The following is a 23,725-nucleotide window of genomic DNA, read 5'->3' on the forward strand; positions in this document are numbered from 1 at the left end:
TTTTGTCAGTCCAACGTTTGCACCTAGCATTTAGAACTAACTACATGTGTATCGTTCAGTACACTCTTGACAGTGACAGCTCCTCCGCTTTTAATCAGTGCCAAGTAGAAACATAAAATGAGAGTAACTGCTGCTTTGTGGACGGGTGGGTGGGTGGATGTGGCTGCTCTGCTCTTGGAGCATGGGGGAGGGGTTTGCCCATTCCTAAGTGCGCAATGACTGTTTGGTCGGTGCACTTTCCCCGTCCTCCATAAAGGCTGCATTACAGCCTGCATAAAGAACATGCTCACCCCTCCAGCCCCTTGCAGAGCTCAGACCAATCACAATGCAGCATTGTGATTGGCTTAGGGGAGGGAGCCTGGCTGACTGCTTCCTGTTCCTGGAGTCAGAGGCAGTAGAGCAGGAGCAAAAACGTGGTCACAAGGTAAGTCTATAAAAAAATGTATTCCTCCCCCCCCGTGTGACACCCTCCCGTGACACACCCGACCCCCCCCACCCGCGAGCCATGCTGAACACCACTGACTCTTGAAGGAAAAATTCATACTTAAGAGATCCTTTTTAGGATTTCATTTATCAGTACAGGAAGTAATATTCCAGGAGTACAAATTCATATTCTTGTAATACCTTTGCGAGTAGCCCCTGATGAACGGGAATTGTGATGTATTCTTATTTATTGATGACACATTTATAATTGTTTTTAAAGATATGTCTTAAAGTGACCGACTTATGTGTAACGTGTTTTTTTTTTCATTTTGTAAAGGTTAGACCATATTATGCAATACAATGTTAAATTAAATGAATCCGTGCGCAATATGAATGAGCCTTGAATATTAATTAATTTCATGTTATTTTATGTTTTTAGATGGAAAAGAATACGACGCATATGTTTCTTACCTGAAGTATGCAGTGCTTGACAATGAGGAGGAGAGAAAATTTGCTTTGGATATTTTAGCCTATACTCTGGAAAACCATTTCGGATACAACTTGTGCATATTTGAACGGGATGTTGTACCAGGTGGAGGTAAGAAAATGTGCATCTCGTATAACAATTATATTTTATATAACAATTAATATCAGTAACTTGTGGTTTAAAGTCATCAATCAGAATCAACATTTTAGGTGTTGAGAACCCGGTTTTTAATCAATAATGAAATATGCATGGAGGATTAAAAGAAGGCACGTTCTAGATCATGACTTTATCATCAAAAATGGTGAAAATAAGAGAGCATGATATTTGCATGTCAACTTTTATTTTAAATGTTCTCTGGAAAGGTTTTCATAGATCACATCCACCACCGATTCCATGAAAAATACTGACTTTCTTGTGAACGTCAAAAATTCAACCAAAATACAACAAACATTCACAATGATTATCACTGAGAACCACACTTTACACTACTTTAAATACTGCCACATTCAAGACCAACCACACTGTAACTGCACTTCAGTGTCACCAGCTCCTTGTGATTAGGATAACTACTGTATGTAAAAAGTACATATCTGAGGAAACAATGTATACGGAAGGAAATGTATAACTGCAGTATATGCCTTTTGGTTGGTGTTAAAGACTTTTGATTTTACTAAAATGTACATAGAAAACCCACTAACTTATAGGACCCTTCCTTCACCCCTCTTCATCCATTGGTCTATTGAAGTGTCATTCTTGTTTTGCTTCGGGCTTCCACTGCACAGCATAGGGCGAAAAGGCAGTTGATTTGAGCTATTATTCTGCAAGGGACCGGCAGTGCCCCACGCCCTGCCATAGTTCAACATCTTCAAATGGCTTTTAATCCCATTCAAAGACAGGGACGAATGAGTTTGAATATTTGTGTAAAACTTTATTAGATAAACACTCAAAGAAGGCCACTATGTGTGTGCTGGCAGAGGCAGCAAACTTAAAAAAATGTTTTGATGTACTAGAAGCTTTCCATCTCACTTGGTTAATATTGAAGGGGTTGAATTGGAATTCAAATTTGATTCGTGTTCTCACTTAACCATAATTAATGAGGACATCTTTATAAAACATTTCAAGACCTCTGCTAAACTTGTCAAAAGTAATGTTTCTCCTCAATGTTATGGTGGCACAACTATTAAAATGTTGGGGTATTTTTTAGCAACAATAGAGTTGTGTGGACGCACGATTGCTGGTAAGGTGTACGTAGCTAAGCGTGGTGATGCGCTTCTAGGGTGGCCTCACCAACGTCTTTTGGGTGTCACTCTCAATCCTAATACGGTTCCTCAAGTTCAGATACAACAAGTTGATGACCTAGGCTCAATGTTTGCAGAACAATTTCCAGAGGTGTTTGGAGACAAACTTGGATGTCTCAAGGGATACAGACATCGCATTCGGCTGAGAAAGGATGCGGTTCAAGAAGTTGCCAAAAGTAGAAGAATACCTGTCAGTGAACAAATCGGTGTTCAAAAGGAGATTGAACGTTTAATAGAAGTAGGTGTTATTGAGCCAGTATAAGCAACAGAATGGTTGGCTCCCATAGTGGTAGCTAAGAAGGCCAATGGAGAACTTCGGCTTTGCATTGATTTGCACTCCCTTAATAAAGAAGTTATAGTAGACCGTTTCCCATTGCCCAACATTGACGAGATGGTTGGAACCTTATTGGGTGCAAAGTTCTTCACCACACTTGATTTGGCGTCAGCCTATCACCAGGTTGAACTTGATGAGTTGTCACAAGAGTTGACTGCGTTCGTGACACCTATGGGCACTTACAAATTTCGTAGAATGCCTTTTGGGCTTGTATCCGCTGCTGCGGTTTTACAGCGTATCATGTCAAGGATCTTGAGAGGGCTTAATGGTGTTAGGTGCTTTCAAGATGATCTATTAATTTTTGGTATTTCTAATTCAGAACATTACTCAAGAGTGTGTGCGGTGTTAGAACGCCTGAGGGAATCGGGTCTAACTTTAAATAGGGAGAAGTGCAAGTTTGGTGTTGAGGAGGTCAATTACATTGGACATTGTATTACTGGACATGGTGTTTTACCAAAGAAAGAATTGGTTGATACTATTGTGAACATGAATGAACCAATCAATAAAGAGCAACTTCTATCATTTCTTGGAATGGTGGAGTTCTATAGTAAGTTTATTCCTGGTTATGCTGACAAAACTCAAAATCTGAGGAAACTTACAGCTAAGAGTGTCGTTTTTCAATGGTCTGACAAGTGTGAAAATGAGTTCCATTCCATAAAAAAAGATTTGATGAAAGCTCCTTCGTTATAAGCGTTTGTGCCAGGACATGCCACTTACCTTTTGACTGATGCCAGTATAAAGGGACTAGGAGCGGTCTTAATTTGAAGGTATGAGGGTGTAGAAAAATTGATTGCTTGTGCATCAAGGTGTCTGAGAGGTCCAGAGTCTAATTATTCAGTTATTGAACAGGAATCGCTGGCTATCTTCTGGGCTCTAAGGAAATTTAGGAATCTTGTTAGGGGTAACAAAGTAAAGGTCTTGTCTGACCACAAACCACTTAAATAAGTTTTCTCATAAAAAGGTTTAGATTCTATATCTTCGATGATTAGAAAGTGGATTATTTCTCTCCAAGAATTTGATTTTGAGGTGGATTATATTCCTGGGGTTATCAATAATTCTGCTGACTGTGTTTCTAGGTTGGTTAATGCTAACATGATTAACTTAGATGAAGATGTTATCAAAGAGGATGATGTTGTCAATGTTTGTGAGGTGACCTCTGGTGCTATTAGTGAATCGGAATGGAAAGATGAAATTGAGAAAGATCTAGAGATTAAGAATGTTATAGAAATGTTGAAGAGTAACAAGCATTTGGAGAAACCGTGGGCTCTGATTGGGGAAGAGCTCTCAGTTATTGATGGTCTTCTTGCTCGAGGTCCCAAGCTTGTTCCTCCAGCAGGTATAAGAAGTAAACATCTCAGTTTAGCTCACTCTGGGCATCTTGGGATAGTTAAGACAAAAGAGTTTATAAGATTACAATTTTGATGGCCAGGCATGGACTTAGAAGTCGAAAGGTTGGTTCGGGAGTGTGTAGAATGTTGTGCGAGTGATAAGATATGAAAAACTAGACGAGTTCCTATGGTATGTAGGAAATTACCAAAGTATCCTTGGGACGAGATTGCTATTGATATTGTGGGTCCGTTGCGAGGTGTGAGTGACACGCCATATCTTATTGTAGTTCTAGATCTATATTCCAGGTGGATTGAGGTGGGTGCAGTTAGAGACATTTCTACAGGGTGTGTCATTAAATTTTTAGAAGGAATCTTTAAAAGAGAAAGTTTTCCCAATAGTATTCTTTCTGACAATGGGCCATAATTCTGTTCTAGAGAGTTCTTAAGCTTTCTTAGTAACTGTGGTATTGTTAAAAAATGAAGTGCTATTTACCACCCGGAAACAAATGGAGCAGTAGAAAGAGTTAATAAAACTCTCAAAGAAAGTATACAACTCGCAAGGGTGAATAATTTGAACTGGAAAGAGGGTTTGCAGGACAAAATTACAGCCTATCGTATGTCACCACATTTAACTACTGGGAGGTCACCCTTTGAACTCTTTAAGGAAAGAGCACCTAATTCAAAAGTATGTCCCGGATGGATGAATTTAAACAAAGGTCTTGTTGACAATCAATTTGGTGTTTGACGAAACAGGAAGGTGAATAAACAGGTCGAGAGGAAAGCATATTTTGAAAATAGGAAATCTGCTCATTTTAGTGATGTGAAAGTTGGTGATATGGTAAAGATTAAAGCTCCAGTCGGGTTGCAAAACATCTTTGATAAAAAAAAATTAAAAATAAAATCTTTGATAAAGCTCCAGTCGGATGTCAGCCTTGGTCTAAGTTTTCAAGGTGTAAGTCGGTAATCAAATTATTCAGAAATGCTGTTAAAACTGAAGATGGCAGGATTTGGAACAAAAATCGTGTTGTTGTAGTTAATCCTAATCTGTCCTCCTTTAATGGGCAGGGGGTTCTTGTTAACCCTTCTTACCCCTTGACGAACGCCACTCCTTCTTCAACTGGGCCTCCAGGTTCACTGACGTGTGTCAGAGAAAGGAGTCAGAGGGTGCGAAGTCTCCCAGAGTACATGAAAGACTATGTATGATATTGTTCCTTCAAGAACATGAAAGACTATGTATGATATGTTTCCTTCACATTTTTCCCAGAGTACATGAAAGACTATGTATGATATGTTTTCTTCATATTTCCATTTAATGGAAACTTTGTACAATATGTTTGTTTCATATTTCTATTTCTAATTCTTTTGTTGTAAAGGAGGGAGATGTGTGACATTGTATTGTGGCTTTAAACTGTAAAGAATACTCTTCTAGCATGGTTCCATGTGGAATGTCTGTTTAAGAATGCAAATGGAGATTCCATGAAAAGGCGGTTGAACTAGGCAGTCGATGGCTGAGGTGAATAAACCCTGCTTACCTGATTCTCCTGTGTACCTGTGTCCTCTTCTTCCATTGAAGACACTACAGAAGATGCCATATATTTCTCATTATGGATTATGTAAACATGCCTTGAGGCATTGGATCATAAGGAGTGAAAGGTTTTATGGCTAAGAGCAAAGCAACGTGGCTCTTTTAGCTTCCTGGTGAATATTGGCAAAATATAAGCTTACAAAGAGGCCTTTAAGAAAGGTGGTTAGACAACAGTGAACTGATGAAAACTGACAAAAAAGTGGTATGACCATCATTATGATATAAATACGTTTAACTTCCAGTATGTCAGAAAGTGCTACAAGTTACCCTTCTCAGTGCCACAAATGCTGCCTGTTGTGTTGGAGGACTGTGTTGTATCTAATTAGAGCAGGCAGCACAGATAAGTGCAATAATGCGTGTTAACTGTTTCAACTTTCTTCTCAGCTTCAACTTGGAATTTTCCAGTTATCTAACATCAGGAATCTCTGTGGTCAATTGTTTTGGTTGGGTGTATGGAGCGGAGGAAACAATTTGTTTGCCATTGCCTTACTTTTTGAATGAGTCTGCTGATATTCCTGCTGCTCTAATCCTGGATGAGTGTACCGCAAACTGTACTGCCACTTTCCCACAGCTGTAACACATGTTCATAATCAAACTACACTTTTCACCCTGCACTGCACTTTCTCCCTGCACTCATACACCTCTCAACCAGCACTCATGCACCATTCACCCTGCGCAAACACCACTCATGCCATTCTCTCTGCACTCACTCGCTGCTCCAGCACCTCTTACCTTGCAATCCAGTGGTGTAGCAAGGTCAGGTGGTACCCGGTGCGGAAAATTTCTTGTCACATCCGGCTTGATAAAATGGCACAAAATATGTGTTTAAAACACATATTTTTTCCATTTTGTCAAGCCGGGGGTGACAAGTGTCATCACTGAGGGGGGTGACAAAATGGTAAAAATATGTCTTTAAAAAAGCAGCCCGCACCCACCGCACCTCCCTTCCTACGCCTCTGTTGCAATCACACTGCTCACCCTGGATTCAGACACCTTTCACCCTGCAGTCACATGCCACTCATAAACCTCTTACCCATTAGTTACTCCCTGCTGACACAGCAGTCTCTCACTGCTTGCCCTGCATCCACACACCGTTCGCCCTACACTTACAGATCATTCACACACCTCTCTCAATGTAACTACATTTACACACCACACAAAGCATGCACACAGCCCTCTCCATGCACGCACACACACACCATTCATTTTGTAAACACAAACACCACTCACCTTGCACTCACAAAATGCTCATCTTGTACTCAGGCACCACCCACCCTGAACTCACATCTTTCACCGTGCACTCATACACCCTCGTCCTGCACTCACTTACTACACCCTTCACTCACATACCTCTTTATCTGTACTCACACCTCTCACTGGGCACTTACACACCTCACTTTTTGACACACACACTGCTCTCCATACACATATATCACTGTCAGAAGAACTGCTCACACTGCACTCATACAACACTCATCCTCTGATCAGCACGCGTTGTTCATCTTGCAGACATTCACTGGTCACCCTCAACTCTCACATATACACTGGTTGATCACAAGAAGCCATGTGGGGAGAGAGGTGCCCCATTGCTGCAGGAACACATATTCTGTTCTCAGCACTGCAGCACGTCACAAACTTTGAGGGCCAAGGCTACAGTCTGCACATTTGCACAACAGTATTCCTACAGCATCCTGGGACCATTGGACCAAAAAGGGAGGTCAATAGATTTAAGTGTGCAACACCCAACATCGCTCCTGCATGTGGCTTATAGCACTGTCACCCAATATCCAGCATGGGCCTCTACTGTGCCCAGTAAACCTGTCACTGTCCTGCCTGAGTCACGAAACCATGGAACATTTGTATCTTATAATCATGCATAGTAGCTGTGTGAATTGATTTCTGGGTGGCTACTCTGCAGATCTGATGGATAGGAACATCCCTCAACTGAGCACCAAAACTGCCACACCTCAAATGGAATGGTATATTAACCCAGCAGGGGCAGCTTAGGTTTTTAAAAACAAGAGGCCATGTAGGACACTTAATGAGCCCTGAATTGTTAAGAAGCAGCCAAAACCAGTATAAATAAATGTATTTAGGACATCATACATATAAAAGCATGATGAAGAAATGTTTTCACTACACACACAGGGATATTATGGTATACCCCTACTGGTGATGGTGGACTTTACAAACACACATAACATGACATCTCCCAGCCCTGCTTGCCTGTTCCCTAAAAGCAGCATACCGGGTCCGAGATGTGCTGAAACTTAGAAAAGGATGGCTGAAAACAAATTATTTTATGCAATGGCATTTAACTAATAAATATAATTTTATCCAAAACACAAAAGGTGACCGAATACAGAAGCTTTGCAATGGCATAAGCTTAGTGGCGGCCGCCACAAACAAAAAGTGGTGAGCGGGTGGAGGGGGCATAGGGGAAGAGCAGGAGGGGGAGCGCTGGGGAGATTTTAATAATAATAAAAAAAAGAAAGGAAAACGTACCTGAAGCTGCCAGCCACCTCATGCATCGCACCACGGTCTTCCAGGTCCCAGCAGACTCTGGACAGCATCACAGACTCCCTGTGCAAACCGCACTCTGCTCTCATGCTATGAGAGCAGCACGGGAATTGGCCTGAGTGGGCTGGTTTGACGCTCTGCTCCGGCACAGGAGTCTGTACTATTTCTCCAATCTGGCTGTGGAATACAGCGAGGTTGGCGAAACCTAAGTGCGCATATGTGTTTGACCAGCCCGAGAAGGGTAGCCAAACAAACATGCACACATAGGGACTGATTCCGATACCGGCCGCAAAACGAACCGACCAACACGGACCCGGACCGAATACCGACCGACACGGACCAGCACCGTACGACCCGTGCAGTACGATGCAACACGAGTGAATTACAACTGACACATACGGAATACAAGCCATACGACCGAGCCGTAGGGAAAATAGTGATCCGGCCGGAAAACCAACGCGATTTTCACCAACTGACACGGACCTGGAATGAACCCGACCGACCCGTACCCGCGATGTTCGATCCGCGCAGTACGATGCAATGTGTGTAAAACCGGAGACCAAGCCGCACGACCGACATGCACAGAAAACCGGGCACACAAGAAATAGAGACCTTCACGACCGACGCGTATCAAACACAGAAGATAGGCAGCGTGAACGAGGCGGAGAAGCCCGCACGAGACTACAGCAGCATCCGTTTCCGTCACATGAACTACAAAACCCAAAGGAAAAAAGACAAAAAAAGGACCAAACAAGCAATGACAAAGCCAATAAATACCAAATAAAAAAACATGGGACAAAGACACACCCACAACTCCGACTATACAAAGGACTACAATCACTACCATCATCCCTTGCAAACAGGAGACACAGCCAGCAGCAAACACCATTACACAGCAACCACAGACACACTCGCAACTCACACATCACACAACCCACACACCATCAGCACCTCATCCAAAAGCACACACACATACAGCCAGCAAAACCAACACCAACCCACCCTCACTTGTACCATCACCCACACATCCTTCACCACCACCACCCATCACCATGCCGCCAAAGAAGAATCCAAAGTTCACAGATAGTGAGTTAGAAGTGCTGGTAGACAAGATCATCAGAGTAGAGCCACATTTGTTTGGTACATTGGTCCAAAGGACCCCCATGTCACAGAAAACAAAGATGTGGGCGAGGATTGGGGACAAGGTGAACGCCCAAGCACCAGCAAGGCGCACAAAGGACGATATCCAGAACAGGTGGTATGATGTGCGCAGGAGGGTCAAGAAACTCATCGAAAAAGATCACGCCCTGAGTCAGTGCACCAGCGGTGACCCTCCTGCCAAACCAGTCTACTTCAGGATCTGGGAGGAGAAGGTGCGGGGCATCCTACCACCAGAGAGCGTCCATGGCCTAACAGACATCCCAGAGCCTGGTGAGTACACAAACAACATACCCAAGATTGTGTGGCAAGGGGACAGTGAAACCATGCACCGCAAGCAAAGCTACAGTAACCAATAGATAATCGTCCCAAGATGTGTATGCCAGTCAGACAAACACAATACCTGCAATCTCATAGTGACTTGGAACTGTGTTATGACATGCCCCAACCTACAAACAAATAGAGCAAGCCAGTGGCACAAAGCTAAATAGACACTGCCAGACAGGTTGCCACCACAAACACACTACCTCACAGTGCAGCTGATTGACAGGAAGGAATTGTAGGGATGCAGGTGAAGTGAGTGCATGCAAAAGCATGATGGGGCCTGTAGTCACAGAGAATGCTCCCCCTCCTGATTGGCCGAACAAGACCTCATTGAAACATGCCCACATCACAGGGAGTGGAAAATGACTGACAAGATGGCTGACACTGGGTCCTTCTGTGGGGAGCACAAGGCCCTGATAGGGGTTGTGTGCAAATCAGAAGCAGGACACCACTGACTGACATCCTGAAAGACAACTTGCACGCCCTACAATGGAAGCACGTTTCATGATGGGAAGGAGGACTGACAGCCCTGACCATACTTACCAGCATGTTGAGACACACCCCCCCTCAACACAAACTCCACACAACTCACCGGGTAGACTGCATTGACGCACACCTCATTGAAATATCAGCAAAAGATACCCATACTGGGTGCTGCAGTGTGATGCACAGGGGCTGTCATTGGACTTGTAGCCAAACAAATACCAGGATTTCACAGTCAGCCATCTTGCCATTGCTGTCACTCCCCCTCACAGGGAATCAGAGTCAAGAGGAAGGAAGTATGGGCATGCTGGGAAGGGGGGTATAGCCAAGAGTATGATGGGAGTCGCATTCACAGACAATCTAAACCCACCCACATGGCCCAGCAAGCTCCCACTGAACCATGCTCACCTCACAGGGAGTGGGAATGGACTGACAAGATGTCTGACACTGGGCTCTGTTGTGGGGAGCACAAGACCATGCTGGGAACTGAGCACCAACAAACACCAGGACTGCAGTCAGCCATCTTTCCATTGGTGTCACACCCCCTCACAGGGAAGCAGAGTCAAGAGGAAGGAAGTATGGGCATGCTGGGAAGGGGGGTGTAGCCTAAAGTATGATGGGAGTCGCAGTCACAGACAATCCACTCCCACCCACATAGCCCAGCAAGCTCAGACTGAACCATACTCGCCTCACAGGGAGTGGGAAGGGACTGACAAGATGTCTGACACTGGGCTCTGTTGTGGGGAGTACAAGGTCATGCTGTGAAATGGCCAACAACAATATCAAACTCTGCCCGTGACAAGCTGGGAAAAAGCAGTGTACAGGCAGGCATCTGTTCGAAAAGTAGAAAATGTCATGTTTGTGAACCATCAATGTATGTAGAAACATAACTCACATCGTGTGTCTCTTCCAAACAAAGGTGGTGCTGGGCACCCAGCACCAAATGATGAGGATTCCCCGGCCCAGACTCTGGCGGACACTGAGCTCTCTGGTCTGACTCTCTCTCGGTCCTCTTCGGATGACGACAACCAACCTGGCACCTCCGGTGTGAGCCATCATGCAGCACCAGCAGCATCAACATCTGCACCCCCTGTACCCACACCTCCAGCATCTGGACACCGACAGGGCACCCCACCAACATGGACAGACCAAGGCCAATGAACACCCACAGCACAGGGACACAGGACCCCCAGGAAGCTACAGCAAACACCACCAGTAACACCACCCAAGGGGTCCTAGTGTCACCTGTGCGTCCCGCCGCTGGTCCTGCCTGTGTGGATAGGGGTGCTGGGAGGGGTGGGAGGAAGATGGCGTGCCTTGCCGAGGGGTCTGGACTGCATGATGACCCCCACCTGGCACGCATCATAGATGCATACCAGGATAGCACTGGAGGATTTGGCCAGGTAGTGGGGATCCTCAAGGGCATGCAACACGAGCAGGTCTCCCACCATGTCCGCATGGAGGCCAAGTGGGATGCCCTTACTGCGGTGCATCGGTACATACTCCAATGCCTCTGCCAGATCAACACCAACCTGGCCACAACATCTGTTGCAACACAATCTGCCAGAGCCACAGGGAGGGAGGAGGACTCTGGCGGAGAGTTCCCTGCACCGCAGAGGCCTGCACATGAGGATCACCCCCCGCGGAAGAAGAGGGGTCGTCCGAAGAAGGACATGTGAGAGGCAGATGTCCCAGCACATCCCCCAGGGACTCTAAACCTGTTCTGGACAATGTTCTTTGTGCGCAGTGCGCAACCCGTTCACCTTGTCCAATCGCACACAACTCGCCCACATGACATGGAGGTTTCATGTTGGGCCAATGTAGCAGATTACTGTGGACTTTACTCTGGACATCTCATCTACCAACACTTCCAACTCTAATGTGAACTTGGATTCCAAAAACAATGTACAGCACCCACCATCCTGTGCACTTCCCTCACACATGTTTGAAAATAAACTCACCAGTACACCATACTTGCCTCTGTTGTGATTCCAACTTGTCATGTTCAGGGAGATGTCGATCTGCTACACAACACAGTGCATGACAAATACTGCAACAATGTGACCAACGTAAGGTGAGTTATAGTGATGTGACACATGTGAGGGAGACACACCACTATGGCACCACAACACATACTCACCATGGCCATGTTACTCATCCCACACAATGATGTTGACCTGAAACATATTGGCATACACAGACACAACACCAACCCAAGTCAGTGGTAACAAGTCCACAGGTGAGCTAAGCAGATGTCACTCAGATGTGGGAAGACAGACAACGCACATAACAAAGCATAGCACAGGTTCATTACACATCAGCAACACGTTTATTCCACAATAGTTGCACGGTAATACTACGTAACAGTGGACACACGCTCACAAAGTGTTGGAGAATTGAAGTCCAGGGATGTGTGGTACATCAGTTGATGGGAATTGAGAACTTCCACACTGGTGTTGGCTTCTGGGTGTTGGGGGTCAGTGTTGACCAAACAACAGGCAAAGTACCACGGAAAGGACAGAAACAAGACACAGTCAAAAGCACAGCAGAACAGGAGAGAAATGCAATACACATGCACAAAACATGTCGCAAGAAACCTACACAAAAACAAGTTAGCAGTACTACCCTATTGTGAAGTACACACCACCTGAATGGACACATCACTGCACGCATCCAGTCAAGTGGCACACAGACACACTCGGACAGCAACAGAGCTGCCACAACACATTCCAGGCTACCTCCATACATTCACATAACAACACTTGAAACTCACATTCAGGTGAAGAAGTTGTTGATGAGCTGTGAGGGGACGTCACCCCATCCTCATCATCACTGGCATCTTGGGCCAGCCCAGGATCCTCCACAGGTGCCGGCGGTTGGTCATCGTCATCGTCATCCTGGATGAGAGGCACCTCTTTCCACATTGCCATGTTGTGTAGCATGCAACATACAAAGATTATTTTGCACACCTTTTCAGGCTCATATGGGAGGGCCCCACCGGTCTTGTCCAGGCAGCAAAAGCGTTTTTTAAGTAGGCCAAATGTCCGCTCAATCACCCTCCTGCTCCGACCATGTGCCTCATTGTAGTGCAGCTTGGCTGGTGTCACAGGGTTCCTGAGGGGTTTCAGCAACCACGGCATGTTGGGGTATCCGGAGTCACCAACACACACAAAAATGAACAAGTAGCTGAGTTTTGTAGGAGTGAGGAATACATATATCACAAAAAGAGGGGGGGATCTAGGAGCTAAAAAAGGTCCAGTGTCCATGCTCCCTAAATTCGATATCTAACACCAGGAGGACAAAGTTCCTATGGGCAGGTGCATAAAGTCACCAAGCCCTAAAAAAGAGAAAAAGGAAGGAAAGCAGAGTGTGAAAATTTCCTAGATTGGAAACCCACTCAAGAAACTGGAAGACCACTCTTTGTCCTCTATTGCCCACACACACCCCGAAGGGTGTCATGCTTCATCATCGGGCGGTTGCTCCTCGTAGGGCCGGCGCTGCAATTCCCTACGGGCCCCGCGAAGGGTCTCTTTGTCGGAGATCTTTTGAGGACCGCCGGATGGTGCATGTGGGTGTGTGGGGAGTGGGTTGTTGATGGAGGGTAAATGAAGTGCGTGCAAGATGGTGTGAAAAATATGTAAAAAAAGGGTCATCATGCAGCAAATTTTATTAGATGTACCCTTAGCAGGCTTTGGACTGCTGAAAAGTTATGACCCTAGAGGCACGCTATGCCCAAGGGTCATAGGTCATAGGTCAGTCATAGGTCAACATGTTTCGCACTTCTTCCGCCTATAAGAGGTCGATGGCGCTTCGTCAGGACCAAATTGTTAAAATTAAGTGCACGTGAAAGTTGGTGAATCATAATAAAATACCCTCAATACCGCTCTGGGCCACAAACTGTGTTCCTCAGTGTGGTCACAGGTTAATGATGAAGAATAGGCTCCAGGTCAGTATCTAACTGGTCGGACACAGATACTCCTTCGGCTAGGCGCATGGACCACCCATACGTAACTGTTGTCACTCTAGTTCACTCCTTGGCATTTGGACATGGACTGGCCATTGGCCTTTTGTTTGCACAGACGTTTCACTTTTAATATGCGGAATAAAGCTTTTTTTGTCTTTATCCCTGTGAACTTGATTTAGCTGTACATTATGTTGATGTTGTTTTACATGTCCTTGCACCTGTAATGCTTGATTTACAATGTTGAATACTGATGTGTTGATGTGAGGTACTCCCTGTGGTCCATGAGATATGTATCCTATTCTGGTGGGTATCCATGTCATCCTTTGCAGCTACCTGGGTGTGTCAGGATCAACTATTTGTGGACATCTCTCTGTGAGCATTTCATTGGCATGGTCACATCTGTGGCTTGCACCCCTGCACATATGATGTGCTTCCCATTGTCCAATTTGTCACTTCCACATACTTTGTGCTCATCAACACTGGACCTACAGGTGTGGGCATCATTGTAATAGGAGCAACTGGGGCCTCTGTGCAACTTGCTAGACATATGTTTTGGGTATGTGCAGAAGACTTAGGGGAGACTCACGTACCCAGGCTGTTGTGACCTGAGCCTTCATTGTGTGGTAACTGATGGCTGACTGACCAAGTGTTCTGCAGACATGAGTGGGACTTGCGGTGAATATGTTTGGCACAGCTGGGCTCCCACAGGAGTTGTGTCCCCTCAAATTAGTGTGTTGTCCAGTGACATAGCCTGGGCCCATGGTGTGTGTTGTATGAGCATGTGTGTGTGTCCACATCCCTGTTCATACACAGACAGTGTTCCCTTGATATGTTCCTGTTGTTGATGCTTGCTGAGTGGTACTGGGTTTATCCCACTACTTTTCCAATGGGCTACAAGATGTGTGGATGCATGACACACTACTGTTAATTGGTGTATCATCATTGGGATTTGTCAGTTCTGAGAGCTGATGATGTTGTCAGACACAGATGGAACACAGTCAGGGTTCCTCAAGGCACTTGTTTGTTCGCAATATCATGTAGTTGTCCCTAGGTGGTAGTTTCAGTGATTGAGATATTTGTATGTGTGTGTGACTGCTCCCTCTTGTCGGGTTCACCGTTGCAATGCTGGCAGGTGTCAGCATGTGTGCCTTGTGTTTCTCCTTGGCATCTGCATTGTCCTGGGACTGTGGCAGGGATTCTGAAGGTTACGTGAGCTTTGAGGTCATGGCCATGTACCGCATACTGTGCAGTATGTCTGTCATTCCCCAGGGTTGTAAACTGTCCTTGTGTGATGTGTCTGTGCACCTTAGTTCGTCCCAACATTCCTTTGTTTGCCATGGGTGCATGTGCAATGCCACCTGTCCATGTGGGCTTCACAGATACACATTGTTGCAGTTCAGGGTGTGTGGTGTTGAGGGTGGACTGATGTGAATGTTTGCATAGATGGTCCCCTAGCTCCCGTTTGTCCATGGATGAGGGGCCATGCTGAGTGATTTGTGTTTGTGTATGTGTGATGTAAGTTTGTGGCACAGGACACATGTCTGGGTTTCCCAGTTTGTACGACATCTGCCTTTGTAATCACAGTGGAGGTGTCATGCATGCTTGTGTCACCCCACTGTCTTGTCCCTGAGGGTAGTGGTGTTGTGTGTCAGTCTCTTGCTGTGTTAGTTGGTGTTCATTCCAGCTTGTGTCACATGTGTCTGTTGTGCTCCCTCTCATCTCCCAATGCCTGATTGCCCACTGAGGGTGTCCCAGTGATGGTTTACTTTCGTATGGCACTGTGTCCACATCTGTGTCACTGTGGTTCAGCCCCCCTCATGTGTTGTGTAGTTGCCTGGGGATACTGTGACACACACACACATGTTGTGTCAGATGTGCAGTGTGAGTTTGCCTGTTTGTGTATCTGCACCAGTGCATTGGTATTGCTGTTGTGGGCCTTTGTCTGGATGCTGTTTCTGTGATTTTTCATGCTGTCCATGTGAGTCATTTCACATCATTGTGCACATTCATCCTGGTTGTTGGGTGCCATTGCTGGCATGGAATGTGAGTTTGTGAGCTGACACCTACAGTCTACACATGTTGTTTTGATTGGTGTGCCTATTTTCGAGATGTGTGCATACTTGGTGATGGTCACTTCTGCTGTTGTGTCATTGTACGCTGTATGCATTGTCAGCCCCCATGTGTGGTGCTTGTCTGCACATGGCCGAGAGTGTTATGTTTTCACAGCACTGCTAGCCTCACCACATCTCTGTGTGTATGGGACACAACCACTAGTTTGCCTACAGAGTGAGGGGGTGTTCTTTTTACATTGCCACAATGCTATGGTGATGCTTGCCTTGTGTATGTCACACTCATGTGTTGGTCACACATGTGCTGTTACTTACATTTTATGCTCGTAGCCATAATCAATGTTGTGGGCATTTGTCACAGACTACACACTGTTGTCATGATGTTGTGGGGGATGTATTTTGCGGACATACCTGATGTTGGAGTATGCTGGATGTGTTGCGCATCACCCATCCTATGGCTGGGGGTGGCAGGGGTGATGGGCAACATAAGCCCTATGGCTGGGGGTGGCAAGGGTGATGGGCAACATAAGCCCTATGGCTGGGGGTGTCAGGAGTGATGGACAACATAAGCCCTATGGGTGGGGGTGGCAGGAGTGATGGGCAACAGGTCCCCTGTGAGTGGGGGTGGCAGAGGTGATGGGCAACATCAGCCCTATGGCTGGGGGTGGCAGGGGTGATGGGCAACATAATCCCTATGGGTGGGGGTGGCAGGGGTGATGGGCAACATCAGCCCTATGACTGGAGGTGGCAGGGGTGATGGGCATCATAAGCCCTATGGGTGGGGGTGGCAGGGGTGATGGGCAACAGGTCCCCTGTGAGTGGGGGTGGCAGGGGTGCTGGGCAACAGGTCCCCTATGGCTGCGGGGGGCAGGGGTTATGGGCAACAGGTCCCCTGTGAGTGGAGGTGGCAGGAGTGTTGGGCAACAGGTCCCCTATGGGTGGGGGTGGCCGGGGTGATGGGCAACATGTCCCCTATGGGTGGGGGTGGGAGAGGTGTAGGAAACAAGTCCCCTGTGAGTGGGGGTGGCAGAGGTGATGGGCAACATCAGCCCTATGGGTGGGGATGGCAGGCGGGATGGGCAACAGGTCCCCTATGGGTGGGGGTGGCAGGGGTGATGGGAAACATGTCCCCTGTGAGTGGGGGTGGCAGGGGTGCTGGGCAACAGGTCCCCTAAGGGTGGGGGTGGCAGGGGTGATGGGCAACAGGTCCCCTGTGAGTGGAGGTGGCAGGGGTGACGGGCAACAGGTCCCCTGTGAGTGGGGGTGGCAGGGGTGATGGGCAACAGGTCCCCTATTGCTGTGGGTGGCAGGGGCGATGGGCAACAGGTCCCCTGTGAGTGGGGGTGGCAGGGGTGATAGGCAACAGGTCCCCTGTGAGTGGGGGTGGCAGAGGTGATGGGCAACATCAGCCCTATGGGTGGGGGTGGCAGGGGTGATGGGCAACTGGTCCCCTGTGAGTGGGGGTGGCAGGGGTGATGGGCAACAGGTCCCATGTGAATGGGGGTGACAGTGGTGCTGGGCAACAGGTCCCCTATGGGTGGGGGTGGCAGGGGTGATGGACAACAGGTCCCCTGTGAGTGGGGTTGACAGGGGTGATGGGCAACAGGTCCCCTATGGGTGGGGGTGGCAGGGGTGATGGGCAACAGGTCCCCTGTGAGTGGGGGTGGCAGTTTTGATGGGCAACAGATCCACTATGGGTGTGGGTGTAGAGTACTGGTATGACCTGCGCGATGGGATTCATGATGTGTTCGTGTCGTACACGCTGCTTGTTGCTCCGTCTCGTACCGACTGCAAGCTGGTCCATCTCGTAGCCGTGTATTGATTTGTGGCGCGAATCGTAGCTGATATGCTTGTTTTCCGGATGCTGTGATGTCCCGTGCGGGACAACACGTCCGGCACGTAGGAAGTACGCATCGTACTTGTCATGTCGGAAACAGTTATGGATACTGCTTCCGGGCGACTCGGTTCATCTGTAGGAGTTACTGCTTGGACTGAGAATGGGGGTTGATTCACAGCCTACGTGTCGGTCGTGTTTTTGGCAGTTATGCGCATCGTACTTACTCGACAGGAAGGACCAGCTCCGGGTACGTGTCGGTCGCACGGTAAGTCTACGGACAGCTGTCCGACCGTCCATCGGAATCGGCCCCTTAGTAGTAAAACACGTAATACTTATTAGTTGTAGTTGATTAACTTAATTTTGTGGATTTTTTTTGTTGGTGCAGTTTGTAGAAGCTGTGAAGAAAAAAGTATTTATTAGTTAACATTTTTATATTGAATTTTTTTTTCTATTTTTAGTACCTTTATATACTTACTTAGTTTGATGTTTTTCTTCAATGTAGATATTGTATTTTACTTCTAAGGCCTGAATCCAATCTCGATAGGAAAGCCCTCCGTAGGACTCGGATTCAGAGGGCTCCTCCGTACGACTCGGATTTGGAGGGCTTTCCGAGCTAAACGTGCTCCAGGAGTCCGAACGAGTGAGTGTGATGCAGCCGTATGCTTACGGACTCGGTTCGCTCTGACTCCCATTGAACTCTATGGGAGCCTGTGAACAGACGTGTACACAGGCTTCCGTAGCAAAAAGGGGTGGGTGGGGAAAAGTGTACACTCTGGCAGGCACCCCATGGGGCTCGCCACACTGTGCATGCCTGGATTGTGACCCATGGACACACCCCGTGACAGATCCAAAGGGCCCAAGGTGAAGGGGGGCCTGCTACAGCCCCCCAAAGTACGATTCCGACAGCCTTTTCATCTCGCTGAGACCGAGGCGAAGCAGCTGTTCAAATCGTGCATCATACTCGCTGGGTGGGAATTCGGTTCCATAGCACGGCACGATTCGGCTAAGAACGAGTCATACCGACAGGTTTGGGTCCCGGAAACGATTCGGTCGATGCATGCGCGATCTTTGCATTGTACTTGGTTTTTAAACCTGTGTACGATTCGGTCGTAAACAAGGGCTAGGAAGCGATCCGGCCCTAAGTTGTCTGTTGTCACCGTTTATGGTGCAGTTGTAGTGACGTGTAAGCTGTGAAATAAAAGAGAAAAGGTTATGTTTTTAGTCTATTAGATTATTTTCATAATTAACAACCACATGTATGAAGCTAAAGAATTGCGAATCTTTAATAACGATTTTTAAGTGTCGCTATTTTTAATGCATGTAGGCATTGGTAAAATAGTTGATATTTAAACACAATCTGTAATAGGGAGTAGAATCTTTTGTTATTAATTGCTGTGTGTGTAGAGGACCATAGGAATGAATTGGAAACTATTTGCAGTTTGACTGTACCTATTTTGCTATTGCTTTTTGAGTTGATGTATTTTAAAAGTACTTTTATCAGTCGTAAATGAGGCTATCTTGAGAATTGACTTGTTTGCGACTGGTAATAAGCTTGATGCATGTGCTCATTAGTCTTTATTTTAAAACATTTTGCAATACATATTATATTCTTACTATTTTTCAATGATGAAGTGGTTTTTGTTGATGTTGATTTTTAGTAGAATTTTGTGGCAGCTGTAAAAAGGAAAGTCTAATACTTAGTTAGCTATATTTTGTACTTTTATTACGATTAAAAAATCAAAATAATGTACTTTCTTTGTAGGTTAAGTTCTATATTTAATTTGTTATATTTTTAATGATGTTGATTTTAATATTGTGGGCACGAAAACCTCAGTCCTGTCCTTTCTAGGTATATTTGTAATGAAGTTTAATCTGTGTTATTAAATGAAAAACATGTAATGATTTTAGTTAATTAAATTAAAAAAGGCAAAGTATTTATATTTTGTTATAAAGTTTTGTTCTTACTTGTGTTGTAGAATCTTTGATATAATTGTTTATGTAGTTCTTCTTTCTTCTCTGTTCCCTCTCTTACAAAGTAACGCTCTCCCATGTAAAGTGTTTATTTAATTAGTTAACATTTTCTATTGGTTTGTGTTTATTTAGTTTAAATGTATTTGTCGAGATACGTTTTTGGAAATTTTTAGCAGTCACTTTTTAATTAGTTTAATATGTATAATGTATATTAATGCTTGTATTTATGTTATTTATTGTTGTTTAAATATTTGTAAATGAATGTAATTAAAATTATTTATAGTTGATATATTTTAATTTTAGTTCATTTTCCAGTTGGTTGGATATTTATTTAATGTTATATTGTTAATGTATTTATTTATTTGTGTTATTATTATAGTATTTGTTTAAATAATAAATATTTGTTATAATATATTGTTATACTTCATTTTAAGTACTTGGGACATGTAATTTAATCATATAATTGTAAATAGTATATTTTTAACTTTAAATGTTATTTTCGATATAGTTTATATGTATTTTATTGATATTTGTGTAGTCGATATTGTTAATATTAATATTATAGGTGTGTTTTTTTTTATTTTAATGTTATCAATATTTTTCAAAGCTGTAATTTTGTTTTCAAAATCTTTGTCATCGATGTTTTTATAGACAATATATTTTTATCGATGTTTTTGTAATTTCTTGTTCAAGTATAGGGTGTCGATATTTTTGTCTACGATACTTTTTCCACAATATTTTTGTAGGTCGAGGTTTTAGGAGTCGATATTGCATCAGTGAGCCGCGAGGGGTAACAAGAATTTAACACCTCTCCATTTTCTAAATAAATAAATGTTCAAAAACCGTGCATAACTTTCCAGGATGGAACTCTAGGTCTAGGAGCATTTTTTACACATTCAGCAACTGCGCCACAATCAAAATGAGAACCATCCTTGTTAGTAGAGACTGAGAATTCAGAAAATGGTATGTAAAACAGTTGATAGAAATGCTAGAGAAAAGGAGTGCCAAATTACAACCTTTGTAGACAGCCTTCATAATTTTAAAGTCACATGTGAGCTTCCTGCCCATATCACAGTCAACTGGATCAAGATGTAACAACCGAACAATCTCAACCAAGCCTGCATCAACTCCATTTGTTGTCATAATATTAATCAATTCAGGCTATCGACCGCATCCAAATGTCTGGATTACTTACCATTATTATTCCGGCTCCATATTCCTTGCCCCAGTACTTACTTATTGCAGTTGTGGTGAGGAAAGTGTAAAGTCTCCACGTATAGAAGACAGGACGCAGGAGATCTGCTGGAATCTGGACCACGCATGCCGTGTTCTAGATTCCAACAAGAACAACAGAACACCACACATCCTCCTTCATTAACAAAAGTTTACAAAAGTATTAATAAAAAATTCAATAAGAACAAAAGTAACAATATTCTTCAATAAAAGTACAAACATTTGCAGGATCAAAATGCACCTAACGGTTTACAGACCCATGTGGTAGTCATTGCACCATGCCGGTCTCTGTCTCACGACTTTGGGGCCGATTCCGATCTCGCTCGGAAGGATTTTGAACGCAATCCGGCTGGAAAACGTACAAGCCATATGCATGTTTACCGACCGACTCGTACAGCTGTATGAGCGAGCAAGTATGAGGTGAGAAACGCAAAATCGCCGATCTAATCGTTTCCGGGTCCAAACCTCTCCCTACGTCGCATCCATAAGCAAACCATGCCGTGCAATGGAGGCGATTTCCGACCGAGCCAGTACAATGCACGATTTGGACAGCTGGATCGAGTCGGAGCCTCGGGGAAGCCGACTTTGGGGTTCCGCGCTGGACCCTCCTTCACCCGTAGCCTTACGAGTCGATCACGGGGGGACCCAAGGGTCCTCCCCACACATGCATGTACGGTGCGGATGGCGCAGACATGTCCCCACTACAGGACGCGCCCTTGTGCGCCACGTACCTTTTTTGTCAATGGGAGCCTATGTACGTACAACAGGCTCCCATTGACTTCAATGGGGCTCCGAACGACCCGTGTATGTCAGCGCTTGTTCGCATTGTACTCGGGCGCTCGGAGCCCCGGATCATGAGTCGGTTGGAAAGCCCTCCGGATCCAAGTTGGACGGAGGCTTCTCCCAGCGAGATCGGAATCGGCTCCACAGTGTCTTTGCACATTTCTTGCTTGATGCCTGATGACACCCTTCGCCAATTCCTTTTGTCGCGCTCAAACTTGGAATCAGGGTTGACAATGTCTGGCCATAACCACTAAGGTACTTTCACAATCTTTGACAAACTCCAGACATTACCATCAGTTAGCTCCACCACCTGTTTGCTGACTCTGACCACTTTCATGGGAGCCGAAAACTTAGACTTACCAAACTTCACCAATCTCCCTTTCCTCACACGCACCCAATCATTGACTTTCAAGGGAGACAAAGAAGACAAGCTCACCCTGCTAATCACCAGCTTTGCATTTGTCTTCCTCTCTACACACTAAATCTCTCATCCATCTCTGACTCAGATTACACACACTCTTCCTATTGTCCTTGTTCCTATTGTTGCGCGGACTGCTGCATGTAGCTAAGTTACTAGAATCCTGTGATTAGATCTGAATTTTAAATTCACGGTATCTCGCCAAACTCACTTGATGTTTTACTTCCTGCCACTCCCCTCCCCAGGCCCCCAGCCAATCGGCCGCAAGGAGATGGAGATAGAAGGCGGGCTTAGTCGCTAAAGCTCGCCGCAGCGCGGGAGCGGGAAATTGTTCCTATTGTCGCGCGGACTGCTGCATGTAGCGCGCTATGCTTGTGCTTTAAAGAAAAAAAGAAAAGTTACTAGAATCCTGTGATTAGATCTGAATTTTAACCTCACGGTATCTCGTCAAACTCACTTGACGTTTTACTTCCTGCCACTCCCCTCCCCAGGCCCCCAGCCAATCGGCCGCAAGGAGGTGGAGATAGAAGGCGGGGCTTAGTAGCTTAAGCTCGCCACAGCGCGGGAGCGGGCAATTGTTCCTATTGTCACGCGGACTGCTGCATGTAGCGCGCTATGCTTGTGTTTTAAAAAAAAAAAAGAAAAGTTACTAGAATCCTGTGATTAGATCTGAATTCTAACTTCACGGTATCTCGCCAAACTCACTTGACGTTTTACTTCCTGCCACTCCCCTCCCCAGGCCCCCAGCCAATCGGCCGCAAGGAGGTGGAGATAGAAGGCGGGGCTTAGTCGCTAAAGCTCGCCGCAGCGCGGGAGCGGACAATTGTTCCTATTGTCGCGCGGACTGCTGCATGTAGCCCGCTATGCTTGTGTTTTAAAAAAAAAAAAGAAAAGTTACTAGAATCCTGTGATTAGGTCTGAATTTTAACTTCACGGTATCTCGCCAAACTCACTTGACGTTTTACTTCCTGCCACTCCCCTCCCCAGGCCCCCAGCCCATCGACCGCAAGGAGGTGGAGATAGAAGGCGGGCCTTAGTCACTAATGCTTGCCACAGCGCGGGAGCACAGCAGACGCGCGCAGCGGGCGTGCCGGTGGCGCGCCAAAGGCAAGCCCGTCTGCGCCCGTCCGCGCCCAGCCGGGACCAGGGGCCAAAATCCATGGCCAAATCATTACATACTCCTCTAAGACACTGCGCTCGTAAGCAAGTCGCTGCTCCCCCCTCAAACTGTCCACTCAAAATTGCCTCACGGAACACAGCATATACTCAGAACCTTATCACCATATGACTCCCCTAACTCCATGCCCTCATCACCCTATCACAATCACCCCCAAAACAACAATGAAGATCGCTCTGCGCATCCTCTATCTCAATACCCGCTCGCTGGTCAAACACCAATTAGACATCTTCTTGCTACTCAGCTTTGAGAAACCAGATATCCTTCTGATCACAGAGACCTGGCTTACCCAGGATTCTGCGCCAGACATTCTAGCAGCACTTCCCTCGGAAT

The 23,725-nt window shown here is 45.7% G+C and overlaps 1 protein-coding gene across 1 annotated transcript in view; it reads left to right on the forward strand.

The window, feature by feature from the left end:
• LOC146805377 (interleukin-18 receptor 1-like) overlaps window positions 1-23,725 on the forward strand; it is a 372,740-nt gene that overhangs the window by 327,309 nt on the left and 21,706 nt on the right. The window contains exon 6 of the mRNA XM_085620501.1: window positions 863-1,021. Within this exon, the coding sequence (XP_085476627.1) occupies window positions 863-1,021 (159 nt within the window). The remainder of the gene's footprint in view (window positions 1-862; window positions 1,022-23,725) is intronic.

Source organism: Triturus cristatus, chromosome 8 (assembly GCF_964204655.1).
Source record: "Triturus cristatus chromosome 8, aTriCri1.1, whole genome shotgun sequence".
Taxonomy (NCBI): domain Eukaryota; kingdom Metazoa; phylum Chordata; class Amphibia; order Caudata; family Salamandridae; genus Triturus; species Triturus cristatus.